Genomic DNA, 21,665 nt, shown 5'->3' with positions numbered 1-21,665 from the left:
TTTCAGAGACGATCAAAAACAAGCATCAGAGTCAGGTATTTCTTTTGTTTCTTGTTTCTTAATTTGTTTGTTTTATATGGAATTTGTCTTTTGTTGTCATTCTACTTTTTGGAATATATTTATGTAATAAATTTATAAATGTGATGTGGATGGAGAGGACAATATGTACAAATTCTAATATTGTAATAAAAGAGAAATATAATTTCATGTCTCCTTCATTAGAGATAGATAGATATTTATGTACATGGCTTGTAGTCAGTTAAATGAAATGGGGCAGGACCAGTGTAAGTAGTGTTGGAGGAGGCGAGCGCCTTCCAGTGGACACTCGGGGAACCAATGTCCTTCTGTCCAGAGGTGTGTCACAGAACTCAGTCTGAATTAAGAAAATTGAATGTGAATTGGGAAAACCAAATTTTAAATTCCACATTCATTTTTAAGCCATTGTATTCAATTTCAATTTGTGCCTTACATTTAAAATTTTCTGAATTCATGTATTGAACTAAACGGTTCAATATGAGCATGACAAATTATACAATCCTACATTTTTCACTGCCACTCATTCTTTCTGTGATCAGCAACTGCAGTCCAGAGCAAAGTACTTCACCTTTACTTCTGCGTCTGTGAGGTGCTTCAAACAGCAAACTGACATGATGTCTAAAACTTATGCTAGAACACAAAAGTAAAGGTCACAAAAAAGTGTCTCAAGACATTTGTAAACATAATACAATTTATTCTTTAAGCATCTTTAGTCCCCCCCCTCCCCTCATCTTCTTACATAATGGACAATTAGATCTAAATGCAGCCCAAAATTTACAGGCAATATACAACTTAAACTTTCTCCATAGGGAAAACACAATTATATAGTTGCTTCATCAAGTATTTCAATCCATTAACTTTTATATGTTTTGTTTTGCTACAATATGATTTCAAAATGCATTTATTCAGCATAATTTGCATAAAATCTGAAAAAAAAAAATGCTGACAAAAGTGTTACTTGAATGATATAGATTCACCTGAAATCTTTCCACTTTAACAGACCACTAAGTGCCTGTTGTAATCATACTGCAGCACAACAAAACACAAAAAATGAAGGGAGTGAAAACTTTCCAAAGTGACTGTATGTGATATCAATGTGGAAAGAGGTCTGTAGTAGTCACCCCCTGATATACAGTACTGTACATGGTCCCAGACAAAAAAAAAAAAAAAGCTATATTATAAAATTTACACTGAACAGAAGAAATTATTCTACAGATGAAACAGGCAACAGTCAATCTTAAAAATACAAAATCTGTTTTGAATGTGTACATACCGTTTACATACACATTATACTTTAATAAAGTAATCGTATTTTTCTTAAAAACCAGGGCTTAACAACTTGTGATGAGTGCGCTACTCTGTCCTTTCACAGATCGATACATTCAGATTAAGTTAGGAGAGCATAGCTTATTGCTGTTCCAGCAAGTGCTATGCACAATTGTAAACCAGGTTTGCTGCTCATTGGGACTATTAGAAACTCAGTATCACAGTGCTTGAATTGGAAAGGGTAATCTCGAAAAAACATACATGGACTGGTTTTACGCCAGCTGTCGCAATCATTTCGTTCGTATAAAAGGTGCTGGCACACTTAGCATCTTGGGTAAGATAAATGTACCGGATCCCCACCAAAGGTTATGGATGGCAGAGCTACAGGATGACATAGCTTTGATTTTCTGCCAATCACCCTTACAATCTCATTACTACTGCAACATGTGAAAGTCTGCCGGCCTACACTATCTACTAAAGCACAACAGATTGTACTGCCATGGGTCCTCAGTTTCAAAATGATCACTAATGTAACACAATCATGGCATGCAATCACAGCATGCAAACACACATCCTACTACCATTTGCCCTACATGACAGTATAGACACACGTTTCACTATACTTTCTGGACCTATTATGGATTCACATTCAAAATCCAATTTTCCCTAAACACGCGGCTCCCTAAACTTGCAGGATCAGACCGACGGAGCTTTTCCCTCATCTCCGATATCCTCTCCGGACATTCAGCACCTGGACATCGGCAGAAACGCCCATTCATTCTGATATGGGTTTAGCTGTGTCATTTCCACCTAGATGGCATGTCCAAGTAGAAGCTGATCCCATGCCACACCGTTCTTCTGTAAACACAATGTAAGCATCCATACTAGACAACAAACAAGAAAACTATTTGCAAAAATAAAATATCCATGCAAACATTAACTGGTCTCTTGAGCCCGTTTCAGATGCTGTTTCAGAACTGGATTAGAATCAGCAGCAGCTGTGAGAGAAGCACAACCTCATCCTAAAATACTGACTTGTAGTTGTGCTCAAACAATCAACAGTAGCCAGTATGTTTAAAGGGCAGGCAAATATTGGAGATGAGGAAAACACTCCATAACAATGTGATTGTCCTTTAATCCCAACCCTAAACCTGACAAAACCACATATTCCAACCCTTACTTTAATAAGGGTTGGAACTCTTAATGGCCCCTTGTTTGAATGACATCCATTAGCAACCTTAGAGGAGGATTTTTCGGTGTTACAAGGATATAAATACTACAATAACCACACAAACCAGCAGGGGGAGCTAGTGCTGTACGCAACATCACTGGTAACTACAGCTCCACAGCAGGAGGGTAGTTCAGTCCGTGGTTTTGCTCTCTCCCTGCAGCCATGTGCCTCTGCTGGAGAGGAGGAGGGCCTTGAAATCACATTCTCAATGTGCTCCTTATGGCGGGTTGAGCACTCTGATCCTACGCTGTCACGGCTCTCAATACCCAGTGCAGCTTCTTGAGCACACCATCTACTATTGGATAATCAAACAATCATTGCGGCGATAACATGGAGTCTAGCCACCAATTTGTCTTCCTTTATGAATTTCCATAAAGCGAAGCGTCAACAAGTCTTGTGTGAAAATACACAAATCTGACTCACTCATTCTGAACTAGTGCTCCAGTATCTGCAATAATGGATGGGAAGTGAGGGGCTAAAGCTGCACATCTGCCCACTGGATTCTTTCCACTGCACTGTATACTGCCACACACAACCAACATGATCACCATGAACAACACAAGCAGCATGGCATATCCCAACTTCAGGATCAAGATTGCATTCACCTTACATGATACCATGGTAGACAAACATTATTGAAACAGGTTTGCAGTTTCTTTTTGGAATGTTCCAAGTTGCTTTTAAATAGTTGTAATGCTTCTCAATTGTAATGCAATTCTGTGGATCAGCGAGGCGTCTAGCAACTATCTTCCCTCACTGTGGGCTTGTTGATGGCTTGGTCTGAGGCCTGTGGTTCTCCGTATCCGGAGGCGTCTCCGCCTGCCCGCCTCTGCGGCCCGTCTGCGGCTCGGTCCCGGTGGCGGCGTTCAGGCCAGCTTCAGAGTGCTGACGGGGAAGGAGGGCATGGTCACCATTGTCACAGGGTTGAGCACCGTCTGGCCCACCAGCTGCGGGTGGTGGGTCACCACTTGGGCACCTACTGCTGTCTGCTTGCCCACAATGGTGGCAGTTGGCTGGTTAGGCGCGGTGCCGTTCAGCTGGGTGTGGGCGTGGGTGAGGGTGTGGGCGATGTGACCGACCATGGTGGGCTGCGTGACGGCCACCGGCTGGGGGTACAGCGCAGGTAGATGCTGGCCCAGGTGGGCCACCGGGTGCACGGTGATGTGGCCGATGGGCTGGTGGCCGGGGGCCAACTGAACAGAGCTAGTGGTAGTGGAGGGAGCCAGGTGGGCGATATGTTTGGGGCCGCCCGCCTGGATGACGTGGTTGACCGCTTGGATGACGGAAGCGTGGGAAGCTGAAGCGTGGGCAATAACTGTGGGATGCAGGCTGGAGGCGGTGACCATTTGTGTCTGGGTGGGGAGTAAGGCCTGAATGGGGGTGGTGGGAGTGTTGGGTGCTGTGGCTGTAAGTGTAGACGGGACTGTGGGCTTGGACATGGGCTGCTGAAGAGTCATTGCCTGGGGATGGAGATGGGGCTGGAGCTGCGCCGGGTGCAGCGGGGCCGTGTGCTGGATGGAGATGTGCTGGGTGATGAGGGAGGTGGTGGTGGGTGTCAGGGTCAGGGTGGGGGTTACAGTCTTGCGCAGCTCAGGCTGCATGGTTTGAGGCACGGTGGGTAAGGCAGTCGGTGCTCTGGGCACCGTCTCATCGTCTAGGTCGTCATCCATGATGTCTTCACCCTCTGCAGCACCAACAGAGGAGAATTAACTCAGTAACATTTTAATACTGTTAATTCACACAGCTTCTAATAATCCTAATCCTAACAATTGGATAAAAACAATCTCCAAGAGTAGGTGGAATTTCTGGTTCTGTCTTTGTATGTTAGAACAGTGACAGATTCTCATAGGATTTACATTTAATCACAATCCACACATACCAACCAAAAGAAAGTGGTTTAGTTCAGAATACCCAAAAGTAAGTGAGAATATACAACCAACTTCAGAACTGTCTGACAGAAGACATTTCATTTCATTTCAGATACCAAATAGTTTCTTATTCAAGGTTCATAAACTGAAGTCAAATTGATTTCTGCAATGTTGACCATTACAGTAAATATATGCAAACTCTTTATGTGGGGGCTGTATTGCAGAGGCCCGACCAGTCACCCTTCCCTGACTTGATGTATAGCGTACCTGAGGCAGTTGAGGTTGAGGCCTGGTCCTCCTCCGGCTGTACTGTCTGTCGGAGCACGCGATCGATCTCCATCACATCCATCCACTGGCTCAGCTCATTTTTCAGCTCTGCCAACCGCTGCTGCGTGGCTATTTTCTCTCGGGCCAGCCGCTCCATCTCGTGCTCGTACTCCTTCTCCTTCCGCTTCAGAGTCTGAATGGAGAAAGCAGAAGATGGTTAAGGGCCTCCTCCCATGATGCCGTCATCAGATTAATACTTCTGTGCCTCCCTGAACACAGTCTCAAAAACGTTTGATCCAAATGAGGTTCCGGTTTGCAGAAGGGGAATCAGGGTGGGGATGTGCCGTGTCTTTTTTCAATAGGAAGGAAATAATTGTAACCCTACTTTGCTTTGTAAACCTGAATTGTTTGCAAGGCTTGTGTGCATATTTACAAAATGTTTGCAAAGTCAGTCGAGGGGCTTTGACTGCACTAATGACAAAGTAATCTTCTCATCACAGTTCACAAATCTTAATCCTCAACAGAGCTTGTACAAGTGAGTGGCTCTAGGATGCTGTGAGCTGCCGCCAGCAGATGTAATTCACAACACTCCTTATTCCTTACTACTTTATGGATTAGGACTTGACCAGCAGCCCTGGAATGCTTGGGCAAAAATAATCACTTTCATCCCCCATTTATATTTCATGTGTAATCACTAGTCTACTTCCAGACCTTACATGCATTGTTAAAATCTAGAAAATCTGATCAATGTGTCAACAGCCCCGTGATTTTGCTCTCATACCGACCTGCTTACTACCTAAATTTCTGTTATTTATTTTAAGTTATACTATAATACATCTATTACATTGTTCATCATTTGTACAATGTCATGACAGATCGGACTTCAAATGCTCCACTGAAAATTAGAGTTATATCAGCTTCCTCATATACACAAGTAATCCCGGACAATTCAACATAAAGCTTCAAGAGTGAGTGAGTCCCGCTGATTTGGGCCAACAGCAACCGCCACTAGATTCCTAGAGACCAGGGAACGACCTCCGAGGAAAAACTGCAGTGTGTGTGTGTAGTGTCAAACTTGGTGCTCAACACCAAAAATCACAACACTTCAAGAACCTGGGCATCTGTCTGATTAGCTAGTTACCTTCATAAACTTCAACAAATAGCCTGCACGACACCCAAGTTGTGCTTTTGACTACTAAGCAGGAATATATCCAACAAAAGATGTATCAGAGTAAAACTAAGACCCGTGCATGTGCTGGAGGAAAGTAACAGGCCCAGAGACACGCGGGAGGGAGGGAGAGAGACGGGAGGGAAAGAGGAGGGAGGAGCTGAATATGGAAAGTGGGAGGTCCTTCCAGGCAATGGCTCTCTGTGACCCAATTTCCCTTAACCGGTCAGCTGACAAGAGAAAACTAAACAAACCGAGGTGGACTTCCCCACTACAGAGCAACAGGGATAAAAGTATGGGAGATGAAGTTCAAAACATTCTGAAAACTGAACAGAACTTTAACAAATGGCAAACTACTGCATAAGTATTATCCATACGCATAAACAAGCGCCAAACACTTAAAAACTATAAAGCTACGATTTTCATTCCCAAATGATCAGTTGCCCTCAAAAACTGACAACGTTTCTGTCAAAGTGACTGCTGGCTATGATTTTCTTCCACAATACCAACAGGATGGAGTTTTGCCATTAGGGATTAGTGTTCTGAAATTAAACACTTCATGTAATTACATGCGTCAACATATTCCATCAAGAGGAGCAGGTATGTCTCAACAGCTTGAAACAAGCTGTCCAACACACTCTGTAGCCTTAGTGGGTGAAGCTCAGGGAAGTGAGACTGTGGGAAATCAACGCACTCTCAATCTGTTACCAGCAACCTGATGAGTCAGGATCATAAAGCCATTTGCCCAAAGAGTGAACTTCCTGTTAGTGCTCATGCCACCATGTGAGAGGCATCTGTGTGTGTGAATGTATTTGTGCGAGTCATCTGTGTGTGAGTGAGAGACAGAGAGAAGGGTATCTGTGTGTATGTGTAAGAAAGAGAGTTATTGTGTATGTGGGATACATGTGTAAGTGTGAGAGAGGTTTGTGTGTGTGCTGGTGCATGCGTGTGTATCTACAACAGAATATACATGTATAAATAGCTAAGGGGGACAAAAGGCGGGCCTTGTCTAATTCTGCACCTGTCTCCAGTCCTTATCCAGGATTAGAACGGCGTGCTGTCTGTGCAAAAGCCAAGCCTGGGCTCCTTCCCGCTGGGGGAGATGTCAATCACTCACTCAGACATCGCACACATTACCGCAACTGCTAAAATCTTACAAAAGCATTATAATTATTACCAGTTTGCATCCATAACATAAACAGGCCATTAGAAATTGCACTTTTACGATGCATCCCAAAATCTGGACCAAAACAGATGTGTGTAGAACCAAAATTACCTCAAGTCACCACTGTTTAAAAATAAATAAATATTAATATAAACATTTCCCCCTCCCTTACCCAATGGTGTGAAACTCAATAGTGATAGAGTGGTTCTGCAAAGCCTCAAGTATAGCACCATTTCTCAAACCACTGTTTCTCCAATCAGTCACAAATACTGGTACTCTGCTTGACTTTGACGTGGTGTTGCACAGTTTTATTGTCTTTTCATAGCTACACGGAAACTGTGGATAGAAAAAGGCTAATATTGTTAACATGCACTTTTAGAGCTTGGCGTGCAGGACAAATCATACGCTCCACTAACTAATGAGGTACATGTGTTCCCTACCATGAACTCAAACATCTGGACAGACTTCTGACTCATGTGATTGGACATTAACAGTTCTCAGAGATAACCGATAGTCCTCTCTTCCAATCACAAGAGCTTGGGGATATACTTCGGTCTGTACATGGTAACATATCTTTGGTCTCAATAAATGAAGTACTGAAGTGCCCTCTTTAGTTGTCATGGAAACAGCTGAAACCCTATGAAGGTTTCCTCGGTAACCTGAGAGACCATGAGCACCTTTATGCGCCAATGGTACCATTTAGTTTTCTTGAAATCATTGACACTATGTTTCATCATCAAAACAATGTTTGGAAAAGTCTTCCCTCTGATCATGCTGAGTGTAGTGATGAAAACACTTGACTGACATGCATGGGGAGAAGCTGTGGTGTAACCAGCCTCAACATTCCACACATACTGAGCGCCCATCTAAGAAGGACTTGTCATTAGGGCAAAATGACAATGTAGAAAACACACGACAAAACCTGTGGAACATGTGGACTGTGTTGATGTTTGATGGACAAAGAGACCGACTTATTCTGCACACTTAACACTGCTCCCCTTTTGCCCACACGCAACAGCAGGCAGCACTTAAGAGAGTGGCGCCACAGCTGTGCATGCCACAAACTGAGTCACCGAGAGAGAGAGAGAGAGAAAGGGAGAGAGGGAGAACGTGCTCCACAAGCGCCAAGACCCAGTGAACTCGCACTGTTACAGTGTTTATGGTGGACAGAGCCGACGCGATGCTTGTTGCTTTAGCAATGTGCTGCTGGATTTGATGATAGGGAAAGGAGAAATCTAACTTCTCAACCCCATTCAAGGGCAGTGAACAAAACAGCAGCTAGTCTTACATTAACCATGTAAACCTGATAACCAAGTCCAGAGCAGATGGGTCGCACATGACCGTCATCCTCAAGTCACGCAACCAGGTCTTTCTCATCTGCCACATTGATTCCGGCAAGCAATCCCCTTTACAAAAGCAACACTGCAGCTAATGTTGTCATAGCAGTCAACGGCATGAAAAAGGGGGGAGGTGGAGGTTGGGGGCTTTTGTTTCCTTGCACATGACCGCACCCCCCCCAACCCCCCAAACCTCCTCCTTCCATTTGCAGAGAGACAAGGCCCCGCCTAGGCCTTGTTTGTGCGTGTGAAAAAAAAAGTAGATCAGCGCAGGGACAGACTGCATCGTGCGTGTGTGTGTGTGGAAGGTAAACACTGCTCAAGCGCCGTCACAAGCAATGCGAGTGCTGAGCACATGGCCCCACAGAGAATGAGAGAGGGAGGGAGGGCGGGAGATAGCGGGGGATTGAAAGAGAGCAGTACAAGCTGTACTCACTGACTCACTTTTGCAGCAGCCGGAGACAGACTGCACTAGGCTGGGCTTTCTTAAAGGGCCAGGAGCACAGGAGGCCACGTTGCAGACGTGCTACTCTGCCTGGCTGACTGATCAGGCTTCTGTGCGGCGGTCTTGTGACCGTGTTGTAACCATAAACCCTTGTCTTACTGTGCCTTCAAGCTGGAACAGAGACCTTCACGTGGCGCCTGACTCAACAATAAAAGGCTTGTCAGAAGAAAAAGGCAAATACCTACTTTTGCAAACCATTTCTCATGTGCAAGCTGGTGCTGGTCAGAACTGGCCTAATTACCTCATCTTGGCAAGTAACTGATCATACAGCCATCGATCCAGACCATGCTGCATTAGAGTCACCAGGAATATTTTACGTGGCTGTTCATTTTGAGAAGTCCTTAATGTAGCCGTGCTGTAGTGCTCCTTACACGCACAAATACAACATGATTGGGCAGCAATATTATGATCACCAATCTGCTGATACAGATTAGCCCGCTCATCATAGCAGAAGAGAAAGACAAACCTAAGTCACACACCAAACAACCCATACACAGACCCACTGACACAGAACCACAACTCAATTGTTGAAAGAAATGCATAACCTAACTCACTTTTAACCAAGCAAGGTGACCCATTTCACTGAGGCTAAGCTGGGGACTGGAAAGCTGGAAAATTTAACAACAATGACCCTGATTCTCAAAGGAATGTGTAGGATAACAAAATAGGTCTTGATTTTAACTTGCAAGGGAAGATTTTTTTGAATAAATAAGAAAATGTCAAAGCAATCAGAGAAACTGGGCCTTCAGGAAAGGCTTTGAAGGAACCAGACTATTACGTACATGGACCTAGTTCTTTCCAAAGGCAATGATGGGACTTCAAGACAAGGAACACACAAACTGTGTTTGATGGACCATAGTCAAGCTTCAATCAGATGTCATAATCAAACCTTAATAGAACATTGACATCTGGACACAGAAAAGAATAGAAAAGAATAGTGTGTCCAAGCAACCTTATCTAGGAGCAGTTTCCCCACCAGATGGCAGAACACATTTCAAACTGGCAATCAGGAGCTAGCACTGGAAGAACAAGTTCAGTCAGCTTTGAGGGGAAATCAAGCGCGAGCTGAGTAAACCGAGCCTTGTGTTTACCACTCCATGTTCCCTCCCTCCTGTTGGCAGCCAAGCCCGATGGTACGGCCAGCCCAGCCTGTTGCGGGGCTGGGCTGGGGCCCAGCACGGGGGGGTGACGTCACGCGGCTCAGGCTAGCCATGTGCTTGCTGCTCATGTGGCCTTAAAAGCTCAGAGCAAGGCAAGATGGGAGGGAGGGAGGGGGAGTAGCAAGGAGGAGCTCCGATACATCAGGGTGTATTTTACGCTCTCAGCTTTAGCAGTGCCACTACAGGCTCGAGGGAAAAGCCTTTTGGAACAACAGTTTTGTCTGCCAAAGGTAAATACATTTGACGTGAAAACCCAAACCCACTTCCAAGATGTTAAGATGTCCAACATATACAAATAAATAAAACTGAAAATAGTCACGATCTGAAAGCAAAATAATCTGTACAAAAATGCAGCCTGCAGACCTTGAAACACAGACAGGAAAAACTGCGACAGCAGTGGGAAAATAACCCATTTTCTTGCTTGTTAGGCATGTAGGTTTTTGGTCATAGATAATCACTTGCTGAGTCACTTGCTTCTATGCAGCAAAGAAGAAATGAAATGAGGAAGTGGGACTTATCAGACCGTGTAGCTGTTGGCCAAGCTAGTGACTTTCGGGGGGGAAACTGATAAAGTCCAGGCACGGCGGCCACTTCACTGACACACAGATAACAACTCTACTCGCTCCCAGATGAACGCTGGAGATAGAGGGAAAGATGAATCAAATGAAATGGAATCCTCAGCCTAAAGCCTCTTATTTGAACCTCTCCTGTGCTCATTGGTCCTGCGTGCAGACTGCCTCTCTGCTGCCAGCCCAAACGAAGGCGAGGATAGGGGGGAGGGGGAGGGGAGGGGGGAGTAGGGAGCATGCAGGGAGAGAGGGGCATGCAGTCAGGACACGCGTGCCTGTACCCTCCATGTCAGGATGACAGTGTACACGATGTGCTTGGCTTTTTTTTTTTTTACCTCCCTGTATCCCAAAGTTCCCTTCCTTTATTTCCAACCCCCAATGCAACAACACTGGCCTGACCAATAACAGAAAGGGAAACCAGCTTGTGGCAAAGAGATACTCATAATAAGACTTATCAAGGAACTAGACTGTTCTGACCTAGAGGCAAATTGTGTAGATACATACAGTACCCAGACACATAAACTTTCATTCACTTTCATTGCTAAATATTCACCTTTGTTTTGCTGAAAAGTTGTCAAATTGATTGCTTTCACAGCTCACGTGTTCTGCTCACTTTGTCAGCACACAAGTTAACAAATGTTTACAGCTAAAGGAGGCTGTAATGGTCGACAATACAGCAAAATGGCATCAGCCCTGGTTGCTTGTTTGTTTCTCGGCCCATGTGCTTTAAATACATCCTAAGTCCGGCTCAGCTGTTGATAGGGGGAGAAGAAAGGCAGGTCAGTCTGCCAGTCGAGCACAACACACTGAACACCGTGTTGCTTAATCACACAGAGAGGGGGCAGAGGGAGGGAGATTGGGTGACATGAGCTCTGCACCCACGCTGTCCTAGTTTCTCTCAGTATCCACGCGCAGAGAGGAATAACCAGACTGCTGCTACTGAGAGCACCAAATCAGCGGCACAGAGTCCTCTTCAAATTTTGCTGAACTTACGCCAGTGTTATGTAATAACAATAATTAGGATGCAAATAAGGCAACACAAAAAAAGCTGGAAGCATTATTATTGCGTAATATTGTCCGTAATTAGTGACTGGGCAGCTGCCCTCTTTTTTTCTAGAACTGATAAATGGGCTAATTACCAAATAATTCGTAAATTACAATGTAGCCCTAATAACATGCTATTGAGGTGTTGAGTCTGCAGTCACCAGTGCAACAGATCGTGACTTAAGAAGATTACTCTTTCTAGCTCTAAAAGATACGACCCTCTACTGTTTCCTTCACATTCATTTAGCTGCGGTGCCTCCCCACAACTGGAAAATCCCACCCACAGCTAGAAAAATGTAAATACAACAACCCATCTGCCGGCCTTAATGCAATAATAATATGCATTGTGCTTAATGTTACAATAACAGCACAACAGTCCATATATTGGGGCATAAATAACCAATAAGAGACATTCCTCAACTGAAACACCTGATCCTGAATCGCTCTCAGAAACAAATTCTACAAAATGAAAAAAAAGGAAAAAAAACAACAAAAAACAAAGACTACAGGGAACACTGGCACTCCCAAGAGGTACGCATGAGGCAAATTAGGCCAGCGGTGGACCTTTGTACCAGCTGTTTACAACTAGGTTACTCTCAGAGTTCATGATACAGAGCACACCTCAAATGCATGAGTCATTTGCGAACATGGCACACATCCAAAATATTACACACCTAGTCCCTCAAAAATGGTCTGACTGATGAAGTGAGGATATAAGCAGAGCAACGCATAAAGGCAGGTAATAATGCAATAAAGAGTAGAACATGACTCTCTAGAAAAAAATATCCTGATATTATATGACTTTTTATATGTTGTTTCATAGAGTCGCCACAAACTTGTAGTCCTGATGCAAATACTATATTTTATTTAAAGCTGCACTAGACAACTTTGCATGTTGCATGAGGTAACCATTTGAATTTGTTTTTACTTCAAAACCCAGAGAACTGTCCACTCCTCGGACCTAAACGTCTTCCTCTTAGTGGCTGGTGGGGGAGGAGGTGGATGAAGAGGTTCAGACATCGTTAGTGAGTCCAGCTTTCTCTGGACGGTGTGCTCGCTTGCTGCTGTTTTAGTTTTGTATTTTGCTCTAAAGATTTCTTTCCAGTGACCATACCTGGTCCTACAATGTCATCTGGGAAAATAGGATATATATGGTGTGTCAGACCCTGGCAAGCGGAGCTATGAATGTGCACAAACTCCTTATGGGACTAACTAAAAAAACTGCTCTCCTTAACCAAGAAAAAAAGAAAGATCAAATCGAGTAGTGTAGATGTTAGTGTTAGTGTTGTGGGACGTCCCAACCTGGAGGCAGTGGAGCAGACCAAACGGCCTAAAGACCAAACGACCAAACGGCCTAAAGTTCAACCCGTTTAACCTGACTGGACACTACTGTGGGACGTGTCTTCTGCCTTAAAATCCAACACAATGTCCAACTCTCTCCCTGCGATGCCTTGGCTTGTGCCCTTTCAAATCAACTCTCTCTCAAAATAACCATAGCAACTTATACTACAACAAACAGGGACATTATTGAGATAAGCAAAACAAACATGACTACATAATGTGAATAACTAGGCCTGTTTATTTTTTTTTATAACAATACATTGCAAATGTATGTTTTGGATTCAAAATTGATTCTACGAATCCTGATATCGATACTTGTAAACAGTTTTGCTACAGCGAGGCAGGATTTGTTTTTCGTATTTATAAAGACCTCTGTTCCTGTAGGTGTCACACCAGTGCTCATTTTGCTGCAGCTTCAAGAAGAACAGACAACTCACTAGAGCACAAAGAATTGTGCATTCTCAAAGTGGACGTTATTACAGTTATTTCAGTGCACGACAACACACAGAAGTGTGCCTTGTTTACAATCATAACCCCAATTTGCCTAATTGACAAATTAAACTATCAAAATCAGTTTTTTGCTCAATCTGTCCCCTCCATATCAATGGTGGACATAATCATATACCACAATAGTAAAAAAGATACCATGTATCATATCAATTCACAGCAAATTTCAGCTATATATACTGTATATAACATTGATTCCATACAACCGTAGCATATAATAACCCATAGTACCAAAACCATATCGGAAGGTCCATGACTATACCCAGCTCTATGAGGAACCCAACTCACTTTTGATCCCATGAGAACTTGCTTGCTGAAAAGTTCACATATTGAGGGGCTTAGAAGTGGTCCGAATCAAACGTCAGAAACCACCAGCTTACCTGAATGTATCGCAGGGCGCTTCTCAGCACACTCAGATTGGAGGTCTTCTTCTCGTCTACGTTGGGGATGTTCTTCTTCAGCGTCTCAAAGCACTCCTTCAAGTGTGCTCGTCTGGCAGACACAAGGCACAGAAAGGGGACTTGAGTAGGGCCAGACTTGGCTTTACTTTAGCCATCTTCAAGACTGTGGATTTCTATTCAAGGCTGAGCATAAGTAACAAAGCTGATGACGCAACACTATTTCTAAATAGGTCTCGACTAAAAAGATCATAGCATTTAACCTTGGAATGGAGAATAAGAACAGCTACGAAAAACCAAGACATCTCAGTCAATTTCAGAGGGAAATTTGCTCTAAGAAACAGAACCCGTTGGGGAAAAAACAGACAATGAATAAATATGTACACTTAATCTCAAATCCATAGTGCAAAAAACTCAAATCTCCACTTTGAGGTGGCCCCATGCTAGACAGGCTGAACCCACCTGTTTTTCTCAAGCTTGTTATGCACTTCTCTTGTGCCTGCCCTGTAAAAGCACAAATTAGAGCAAATTAAGAATTTGGTGTCCAAAGGGGCAACGCAACAAGAATAAAATCAACCAATGAAACGTACTCAAGCTCCATTGCTTCATCAACATATCTGCAGGCAGATAAATTAGTCACAATATTCTGTTTCGGACGTCCAACTCAAAGTAGAGTTTTTAATCTCTGCATAACTTCAGTCATAATGACAATTTAGTAATACATAGTTACAACAAACATCCAAAAGCATAACTCAAATTAAGTTCGTTTCAACCAAGTAATAGGGACAAACCATTAGACTTACCCTCCAGGTCGCTTCTTATTGTCCAGGTGGCGCCCGTCGTCAGGGGGGCTCCCCCGGCTGATGGGGCTGTTCTGCAGGTTGGCCTGCGGAGGCGGAGGGCCCGGCTGGGGGAGTAAGGCGTGCTGCTGGGGGGGCGAGACGATGGAGCCTGGGTAGCGTTGAACCAGCTGCTGGGGCGGCTGCTGCTGCAGTTTAGTGTTGCTAGATTGGGCGATGAGCTGCGGGTGATGGTGGTGATTCTGTTGCGGCTGCTTGTGGTTGGCGGCCAGCACCGAGGACGGGTGCTCAGATTTGGGCTGCGGAGAGAGAGGCAGAGCGGCGGCACTCTGCTCCGGAGGGGAATGAGGGTCCCTCCTGGGAGAGGCTAGGTGCGGGGCTGCAGGAGGGGAGAGCGTGGCAGTCGGCAGCGCGGGTGAGCCTGTATGGTTGGGGGTGACCACGGGGATGGGGATGACTGTAATGGGCATGGAGGGGGGAGGCAGCGGGGGCGGTACGGGGGCCGGGCGGCACTCGATGCGGAGATCCTCTGCTTTGGCCACATTGTTGATGTGGATGGGTGAGGTGTAGTTGACGTCAGAGTGCCTTTGCTCTGTCAACTGCTCCAGACGCAGCTTCTCCCTTAATTCATTCTCCTCTGTGGAAGAAACAAGGCATCAGATCAGGGAAACAGAACAAATACCACTGTTTCCTCCACACCCACTCCAGGTGCTATAAACCACTGTTACACCTCAAAGTACAGTGCCACCAGACAAAGTATGAATAGGCCACTACATGTATTAAAAGACAGAGAAACATTCACCAATTAATAATAGAACGGTAACTTTGATTAAGCTATACAGGAGACTGTGTGACAGGAAATCAATAGGCCTATTTTCACTCGCTCTGCCCTCATGGAACTTTTGCTGGCTAAAAATGAATACAAAAAAACTGACAAAACGATTGACAAACCATTAGGAAATCTTTGGTACCAAGGCAGCAGTAATACACACACCAACATTGACTATCCACTGCAAGAACACTGCAAATAAAGCACGGCCAAGGAGCAAAATATCAACCAAGAAACACTTCTAGAGCTTGTTTTCCACTCTTACCAGTGTCCTATGACAGAAAGGTAAAATAATAATGGTATAGTCTTGCAGTGTACTCTGTTCTGTGTTACTGTTCCGTTGTAAAGGCCTGAATGGAAATATGATGCCATACCCCCCCAATCCAACACACACGCAACTCCAGACTTTGTCCCTCTTTGATGGATCTCTGATGGCTTGACAAGAACCCATGTATAATGCAATACAAGTGCTTGAGACGGACTACAATATCCTGCACCTTCCATTAAGCAGAGCTTGTATCGGAGCAAATATGCAATTATTGGCCTTCCGTTTATTTCACTCTTTTTGTCTATGCCACTGTTGTGGAAGCTTCCCACAGCACAATCCAACAAAGAGGCAATTGGGCCAGTTTTGATCGTTTTATGACCAACTCACTCCACTATATTATACTTATCTGCAAGGCAGGATGAATCAGTGTTTCCCACAGGTTCTTAGGTTATTTGTGGTGGATCCAAACTAGATCAGACAAGATACAGCCAAGCGATGGTAAGGACTGTCTGTGTGCATCCAACGCAAGGAAGATTGTTGACATGTTATTCTAGCAGTATGGGACAGCTGAAAACGTACGTAATGTGACAAAGGTAATTGCCTGGACATGCTGGAGACAAAGAAACACACTCGATAATGTGTGCATACATTTCGGCGAAAAGGAGGGGGCAGAATCTCCGAGATCCATCAGCTTTGTGCCGTCCAATCATATGCGAGAGTCACCACCCCCTAACAACGTGTGGTTCCCACCGCCACCCATGTGTGGATGCCGGAGGAAGGGGCTGTCCAGTTGCTATGGCAGCTGTGATGTTAGAGTCGTCAGAGACAAGCAGCAGTCTTTTGCATCAACAAGGGGTGGAGCAGGGCCATTTCAGCATGCTACACAATGGTCCCTCGCCTGCAGTCCTCAAGATTCAATTCAGCAGCAGACGTAACTAAATTCGGGGGAGTTTATTAAGAGCCAGGTCAATCTAATGTCAATCTTAAGGATTATAGAAAAGGGAAATAGGTACCTGCAAACATAAAAGGAAGCTCTGACACTCAAGTCTAATAACAATGCAGCTGCTTGTCCCCAAGGACAAGGCCATGACACAATGTAAAATATCAAGGCCGTAAAGATGAACAGACAAAATGGCAAAATGTACGTATTGTAAGTCGCTTTGAACAAAAGTGTCTGCTAAATGACATACTGTAATAACATGGGAAGATCGTCCTCTACGGCCACTACATGTCATTTCTTGGGGAGGCGGTGGAAAAAACTACTCTCACTAGCGCCAGCTTGCAGCTCGGAGGAAGAGCACCACGACAGAGATCCACCTCAGTCTAAACAGCGTCTCAGATATGAAGCAGACTGAACGTTGCATTGGGAATTCCAATATCTCTGCCTTGAAAGGTAGCCAATGATTTTACGAGCTCAGCAAAGAGCCAGCACTCAATGCTGGTGATTCAGGTTCAAGTTAACCTCTTGTAAATTCTTAACCTTTCCAGGTGACGCTTAATATTTTCTCCAGTGGGAACTATAGTTAGTCCGCCACAAAATTACAATCTACCACAACGATTTGCAACCTCGGGCAGCTAAGAGTTCAAAGTTCAGAAGCAGTTTGGTAAGAGTTATTATGCTTTTACACTCCTCCCATGAGCAAACATGGCCTTAATCGCCTGCACTAAGGCTTTGTCTAACTGCAGGAGAATAATTCTGGTGAAATGAAGTGCAAACATGCTACATGAGGCAGAATTATATTTAATATTCATACAAAAAAAATTTTGTGTGCTCCAGGTTGTCACTTTTTGAACAAGGTCTACAATCAACTGGTAAATTCCTGCAGGTCTTCATCTTCTCAAAATTGAACAGGAAGCTTAAATAATATAACCAACACTACATTTATTGTTATACTGAGATTTTATTATACTGAGAGTTTAAGCAGAATTACTGATATACTGTGTAAAAAAAAGCCAAGAATGAAATCATCTGAAGGAGGAGGGAATGAAGCGACATCTCCAGCTTTTAACAAGATTGTTTTACCGGGATCTGACTGTATTTTGTTACATTTTGTAGTGGTGCATCCGAAACAAAATGTGTAGTGTTGTATTTCATATCACAGGAAACCACCACCTTTTCTTCAAAGTAAAAAAAAAAGAAAAAAAGAAAAAAGCACTATGGACAGAGTGTCCTGGTTGTTGTGCTCTGCAGCAGACCGCTTCTTTCCACTGATAAACCAAATGGCTGATATATTTAGTACACGCGAAACTGGGGGGTCTCTTCGCTGAGAGGAAAACATGTGAAACGCTCACAAAAAACAAGAGGGGTTTCTTCTGCCGTTATATAACTGCAGCAGCACATAGCAGAGAAACACTGGCCTAGTTTCCTCCACACAGTGACCTGCTCTAGAGTAGCAGGGAGGAGGGAGGGGGCCGCTGCTCTCCCCATGCAGTAGGGCAGGAGGAGCAAAGAGGAGGGAGAAGCAAGAGCTCTCACTCTGCCATCAGTCTCGGGTACGACAAATGTCATCACGAAGTGCAGAGGATTGGGAAAAGGTTTCGGGATATGTTATCTTCCATTAAACATATCAGGTTTGGAGCTTTTTTACTGCATACAAACCAAAAGCACTGAGAAAATCCAGAGCATTTATGATTTTGTGAGTTGTAGTTTTTAAGAAAAGGAACTTCGAGGTCTGCACTTGATCGGTCGCTATGGTAACGGCTATGCTTATGCCGTCTTTGAATTAGACGAGGAGGGAGCATGTGTGGATGTAATGTTTATCTTTCCATCATTGTTCCACTAAATTGGTCGGTACGCTCGTATCCCGTCTCCAACCAAGGTCCTTATCTCACTGCCACCCACCATTATGGCTATGTCTTTGTTTTTGCCGCTGTACTCTTATCAACTGTTGCCTTGGTTCTGTGTCATGTAGTCTTGATAGTGAAGCGCTTTGAAAGCTCTGTTTTAGAAAAGTAATGCACAAATCAAGTTATAAGCATATTACTTTTGCAGAGCGGGTGATGGGCAAATTTGTCTTTGAGCTATTGAGTGGCTCGTCTTCTTAATACACAATCTTTGGGGAGGAGTGCCCAGCACGCACGTGGTGGAAAGGGCGGTCCCTCCCCGCTGTTACAGAGACTGGGCGTGGCTCTGTGGTACACGTCATCGACAGACACTCAAAAGACTGAAGCTGTCCAGCGTCTGAAGCACCAGGGAGTTTGTATTATCACGTTACAACGAACAAGCAAACAAACAAAACAAACATCTAGGTGTACGAAGTTCTAATAACATATCACTCTGAAATGTCACGGATCGACGTGACTGAGAAGCACATGCGTAAAAAGGGGGGGAAGCCTGAGAGCGAGCGTCATTTGATACCCCGGCGGTGTCAGGTCATTATGTAAAACGAGCTCGGCATTCCCTCCGCCACCGCCCTTTATTCCTCAGATATCTTGTGTTTGTGGTTTTAAAATGTTTTGTAGCAGTATGCACAATGGCAAATAGATTCTGGCACAAAAGCGACGGTGTGGGCCGTTACGAGAACTTTACAACATAACTCATTTATACCATTGTTGCAAATGACCATCCCTGTACGTGTCTATGCAGTGGGTTTCAATGCAGTAATTCCCGAAGCTGCAGTGGCCAGTGTTTAATATTTTGTATAAAAATGATAAGGCTACTTTCAGAAGAGATGTGAGCCAATGGAAGAGTCGAAAAAAATCTGCAGCGCGTCTGCAGCTACCTAAATGAATATGAAACTAACACTATCACATCCTTGATTGAAAGTGAAACACATTTATTTCAGTATAGTTAAAACATCCAATACAAAAGCAATGAAACAGCGATGTGCAAATTAGAATTTTTCATTCAACAGCGTTTAAAGATCAAACAACGTTAAACGGGGGATCACCTTAGACTCAGACAGGAAGATTTTTTTTTCCAGAGACACATTTAACTGATTTGCAGAGTACAGTACGGTTATCACTAGTTTCCAATTTTGGAAATACATAAACATAATTATTTATTATAAAACTCAACTTACCACGTGCTTTCTGTTGTTGCTGGGCTTGCAATTCCAAAAACTTGGCCGCTTCTAAAAGCGTTTCGATGCTCATTTCTTTCCCTTTGGAGAGACTGTGACTTTTTATTCAGAGAAAAACGATGAAGCAAATGCGATATGCGGTTATCTATTTAGGGAGAGGTTCCCAGTCTATGAAGCTGGAAAAAGGGTAATCGGATACCCCTCAGTAGAAACTCTTCCACATACGTAGAAGAGTTGCAACAAGATGGCGCTGAAAGTAGTAGGAAACAAATAAGGTTTGTGAACCACGCACCATTTGTAACCGCCCACAGACACATTCCCTCCCCATGCACATTAGTGGGGAAAATGGCAAAACGTGGAACATGACTTGGATGGGATTACATTACAAAAACAATTTACAATTTAATAAAAACCGATAGCCCCGGTCCTCGGGTCTTCTGGGCTGAGTCACGTCCGTCATCGTTGTAAAAACACCCAAATACTCATCTGTGACCGCCGTAAATTTAGATATTAATACGCTAACCGAAACTCACTACTCACACAGCTACGTACGTGTCGCTTAGCAACCACTTCAGCCGTTTACTTATCATGAACTGTTGCTGGCGGAAGAAAACATTCATTAACGACTAGATTTATTGAACACTTGCGTTTTTTTCCTTTTTTTGAATGGTGTGATAGCAACGTTTTCGCGTTGCATATCGCGCTGGACAACGCCTCTTCTCTGTTCAAAAGTGCCTGTAGCGGCTTAATGCTTCCGCAATTTACAAGTAACCATGACTGCAGTAGATTTACATCTCATTAACATATCTCATTGCTCATCCACCAATCACCGCGAAGAACAACAAGGTATGGCGCTTGCACACATGGACACAAGCAATGCAGTAGATTTTCGTATCATTCTCCCGCCTCCTCAGCGCAAAGGCAATTTGCCCGTAAATGCTGCAGGTAAAGTGATACTGAACAAAGACAGTCGACTTCAATTCATGTTTGATCGCGGCAGGATAGGTCATAAGAAATCTAATTAATAATAATGAATACGAGATAAGGGAGGGGATAGGGAAAGCATTTACATCAATGGAGGATATCCATTGTTATGCTATGTTGACTTGCATCCTCTGTTGACTTGCATCCTCTGCAGCCTATCTGTCCAGCTAAGACTTTGCATTTCCATGCCCGTTTTAAACATTTAGCTGATACTTTTTATCCAAAGTGACCTACAATGAGTGCAACAGTGGAATAAGCTTGAGTTCCTAGATAACCAAAATTACAAGCAAAAACATAAATGCAAAGGTAAGTGTGGTGAGCCTGCCATTTCGATATTAATCCATTCTGAAATATTCTAAACCAAGCACAATTCTATTTTGAGGGAAGTGTGAATCATGAATAACTATAGGTGTGCTATATAACCTCCCACAAGATTTATTACTGACATTAGGCTCATTACATCAGCCCACACTTCCAGCAGCGGCCTGGCTGTAGCTAGACTGATTCAAAATGTCAAAGTCCCCCGGTGACTGCCTGCCCTTGGAGGAGACTTCCTCTTCTTGTGTAAGCAACCAGGCAGCATGTTCAGCACAAATATCTCCAAGTAGGTAGAAATGAGTCAGCCAAAACTAATCAATAATGTGACCATAACCATTATTTCATTTGTGTTGTTTGCCCCTGATGGATCAGAACAGTATCAAAGTGCGTGTTATTACCAGCACCGTTGTAACAGAACAATTATTTGTAACAAATCTAGAGACAGTAGAGCCTGTTGTTAGCATGCTGTTGCTCTACTCCCCCCCCCCCCCAACTCTCACATGATTCTCACACACACACAAGCTGGTGAAGTCATGGCGTAACCCAGGGACAGCTTTCAGAACAACTAGTACGAGCAGGAAG

At 43.9% G+C, this 21,665-nt stretch overlaps 1 protein-coding gene across 2 annotated transcripts; it reads right to left on the bottom strand.

Annotated features, from left to right (window-relative positions):
- Nucleotides 1-602: 602 nt before the first annotated feature.
- On the bottom strand, nucleotides 603-19,993 carry mnta (MAX network transcriptional repressor a). Of its 2 annotated transcripts, XR_013504947.1 has the most exons (7): nucleotides 19,782-19,993; nucleotides 14,666-15,299; nucleotides 14,325-14,366; nucleotides 13,845-13,956; nucleotides 4,669-4,861; nucleotides 3,067-4,217; nucleotides 603-3,022 (listed from the first exon to the last, which is right to left on the bottom strand). XR_013504947.1 is itself a non-coding variant. In XM_078284366.1 (6 exons), exons 1-6 carry the CDS (start codon nucleotides 19,852-19,854, stop codon nucleotides 3,400-3,402), a joined length of 1,872 nt encoding a protein of 623 aa, XP_078140492.1. In that variant the 5' UTR covers nucleotides 19,855-19,993; the 3' UTR covers nucleotides 603-3,399. The 2 variants fall into 2 exon arrangements, 1 of the variants encoding a protein (XP_078140492.1); XM_078284366.1 differs by having other exon boundaries at nucleotides 603-4,217.
- Between the last annotated feature and the right edge of the window lie 1,672 nt (nucleotides 19,994-21,665).

Source organism: Centroberyx gerrardi, chromosome 6, assembly GCF_048128805.1.
Source record: "Centroberyx gerrardi isolate f3 chromosome 6, fCenGer3.hap1.cur.20231027, whole genome shotgun sequence".
Lineage (NCBI taxonomy): Eukaryota > Metazoa > Chordata > Actinopteri > Beryciformes > Berycidae > Centroberyx > Centroberyx gerrardi.
This window is presented reverse-complemented; position numbering and strand designations above follow the sequence as displayed.

Bases quoted from the DNA above. Each gene is read 5' to 3' on its own strand.
- mnta (XM_078284366.1), bottom strand. From the start codon at position 19,854: ATGAGCATCGAAACGCTTTTAGAAGCGGCCAAGTTTTTGGAATTGCAA. The intron at 13,957-14,324 runs GTGGGTTCAGCC...TGTGTCTGCCAG, and splicing joins AACAAGCTTGAGAAAAACAG to ACGAGCACACTTGAAGGAGT. The intron at 4,862-13,844 runs GTAAGCTGGTGG...TTCTCCATTCAG, and splicing joins GCGCCCTGCGATACATTCAG to ACTCTGAAGCGGAAGGAGAA.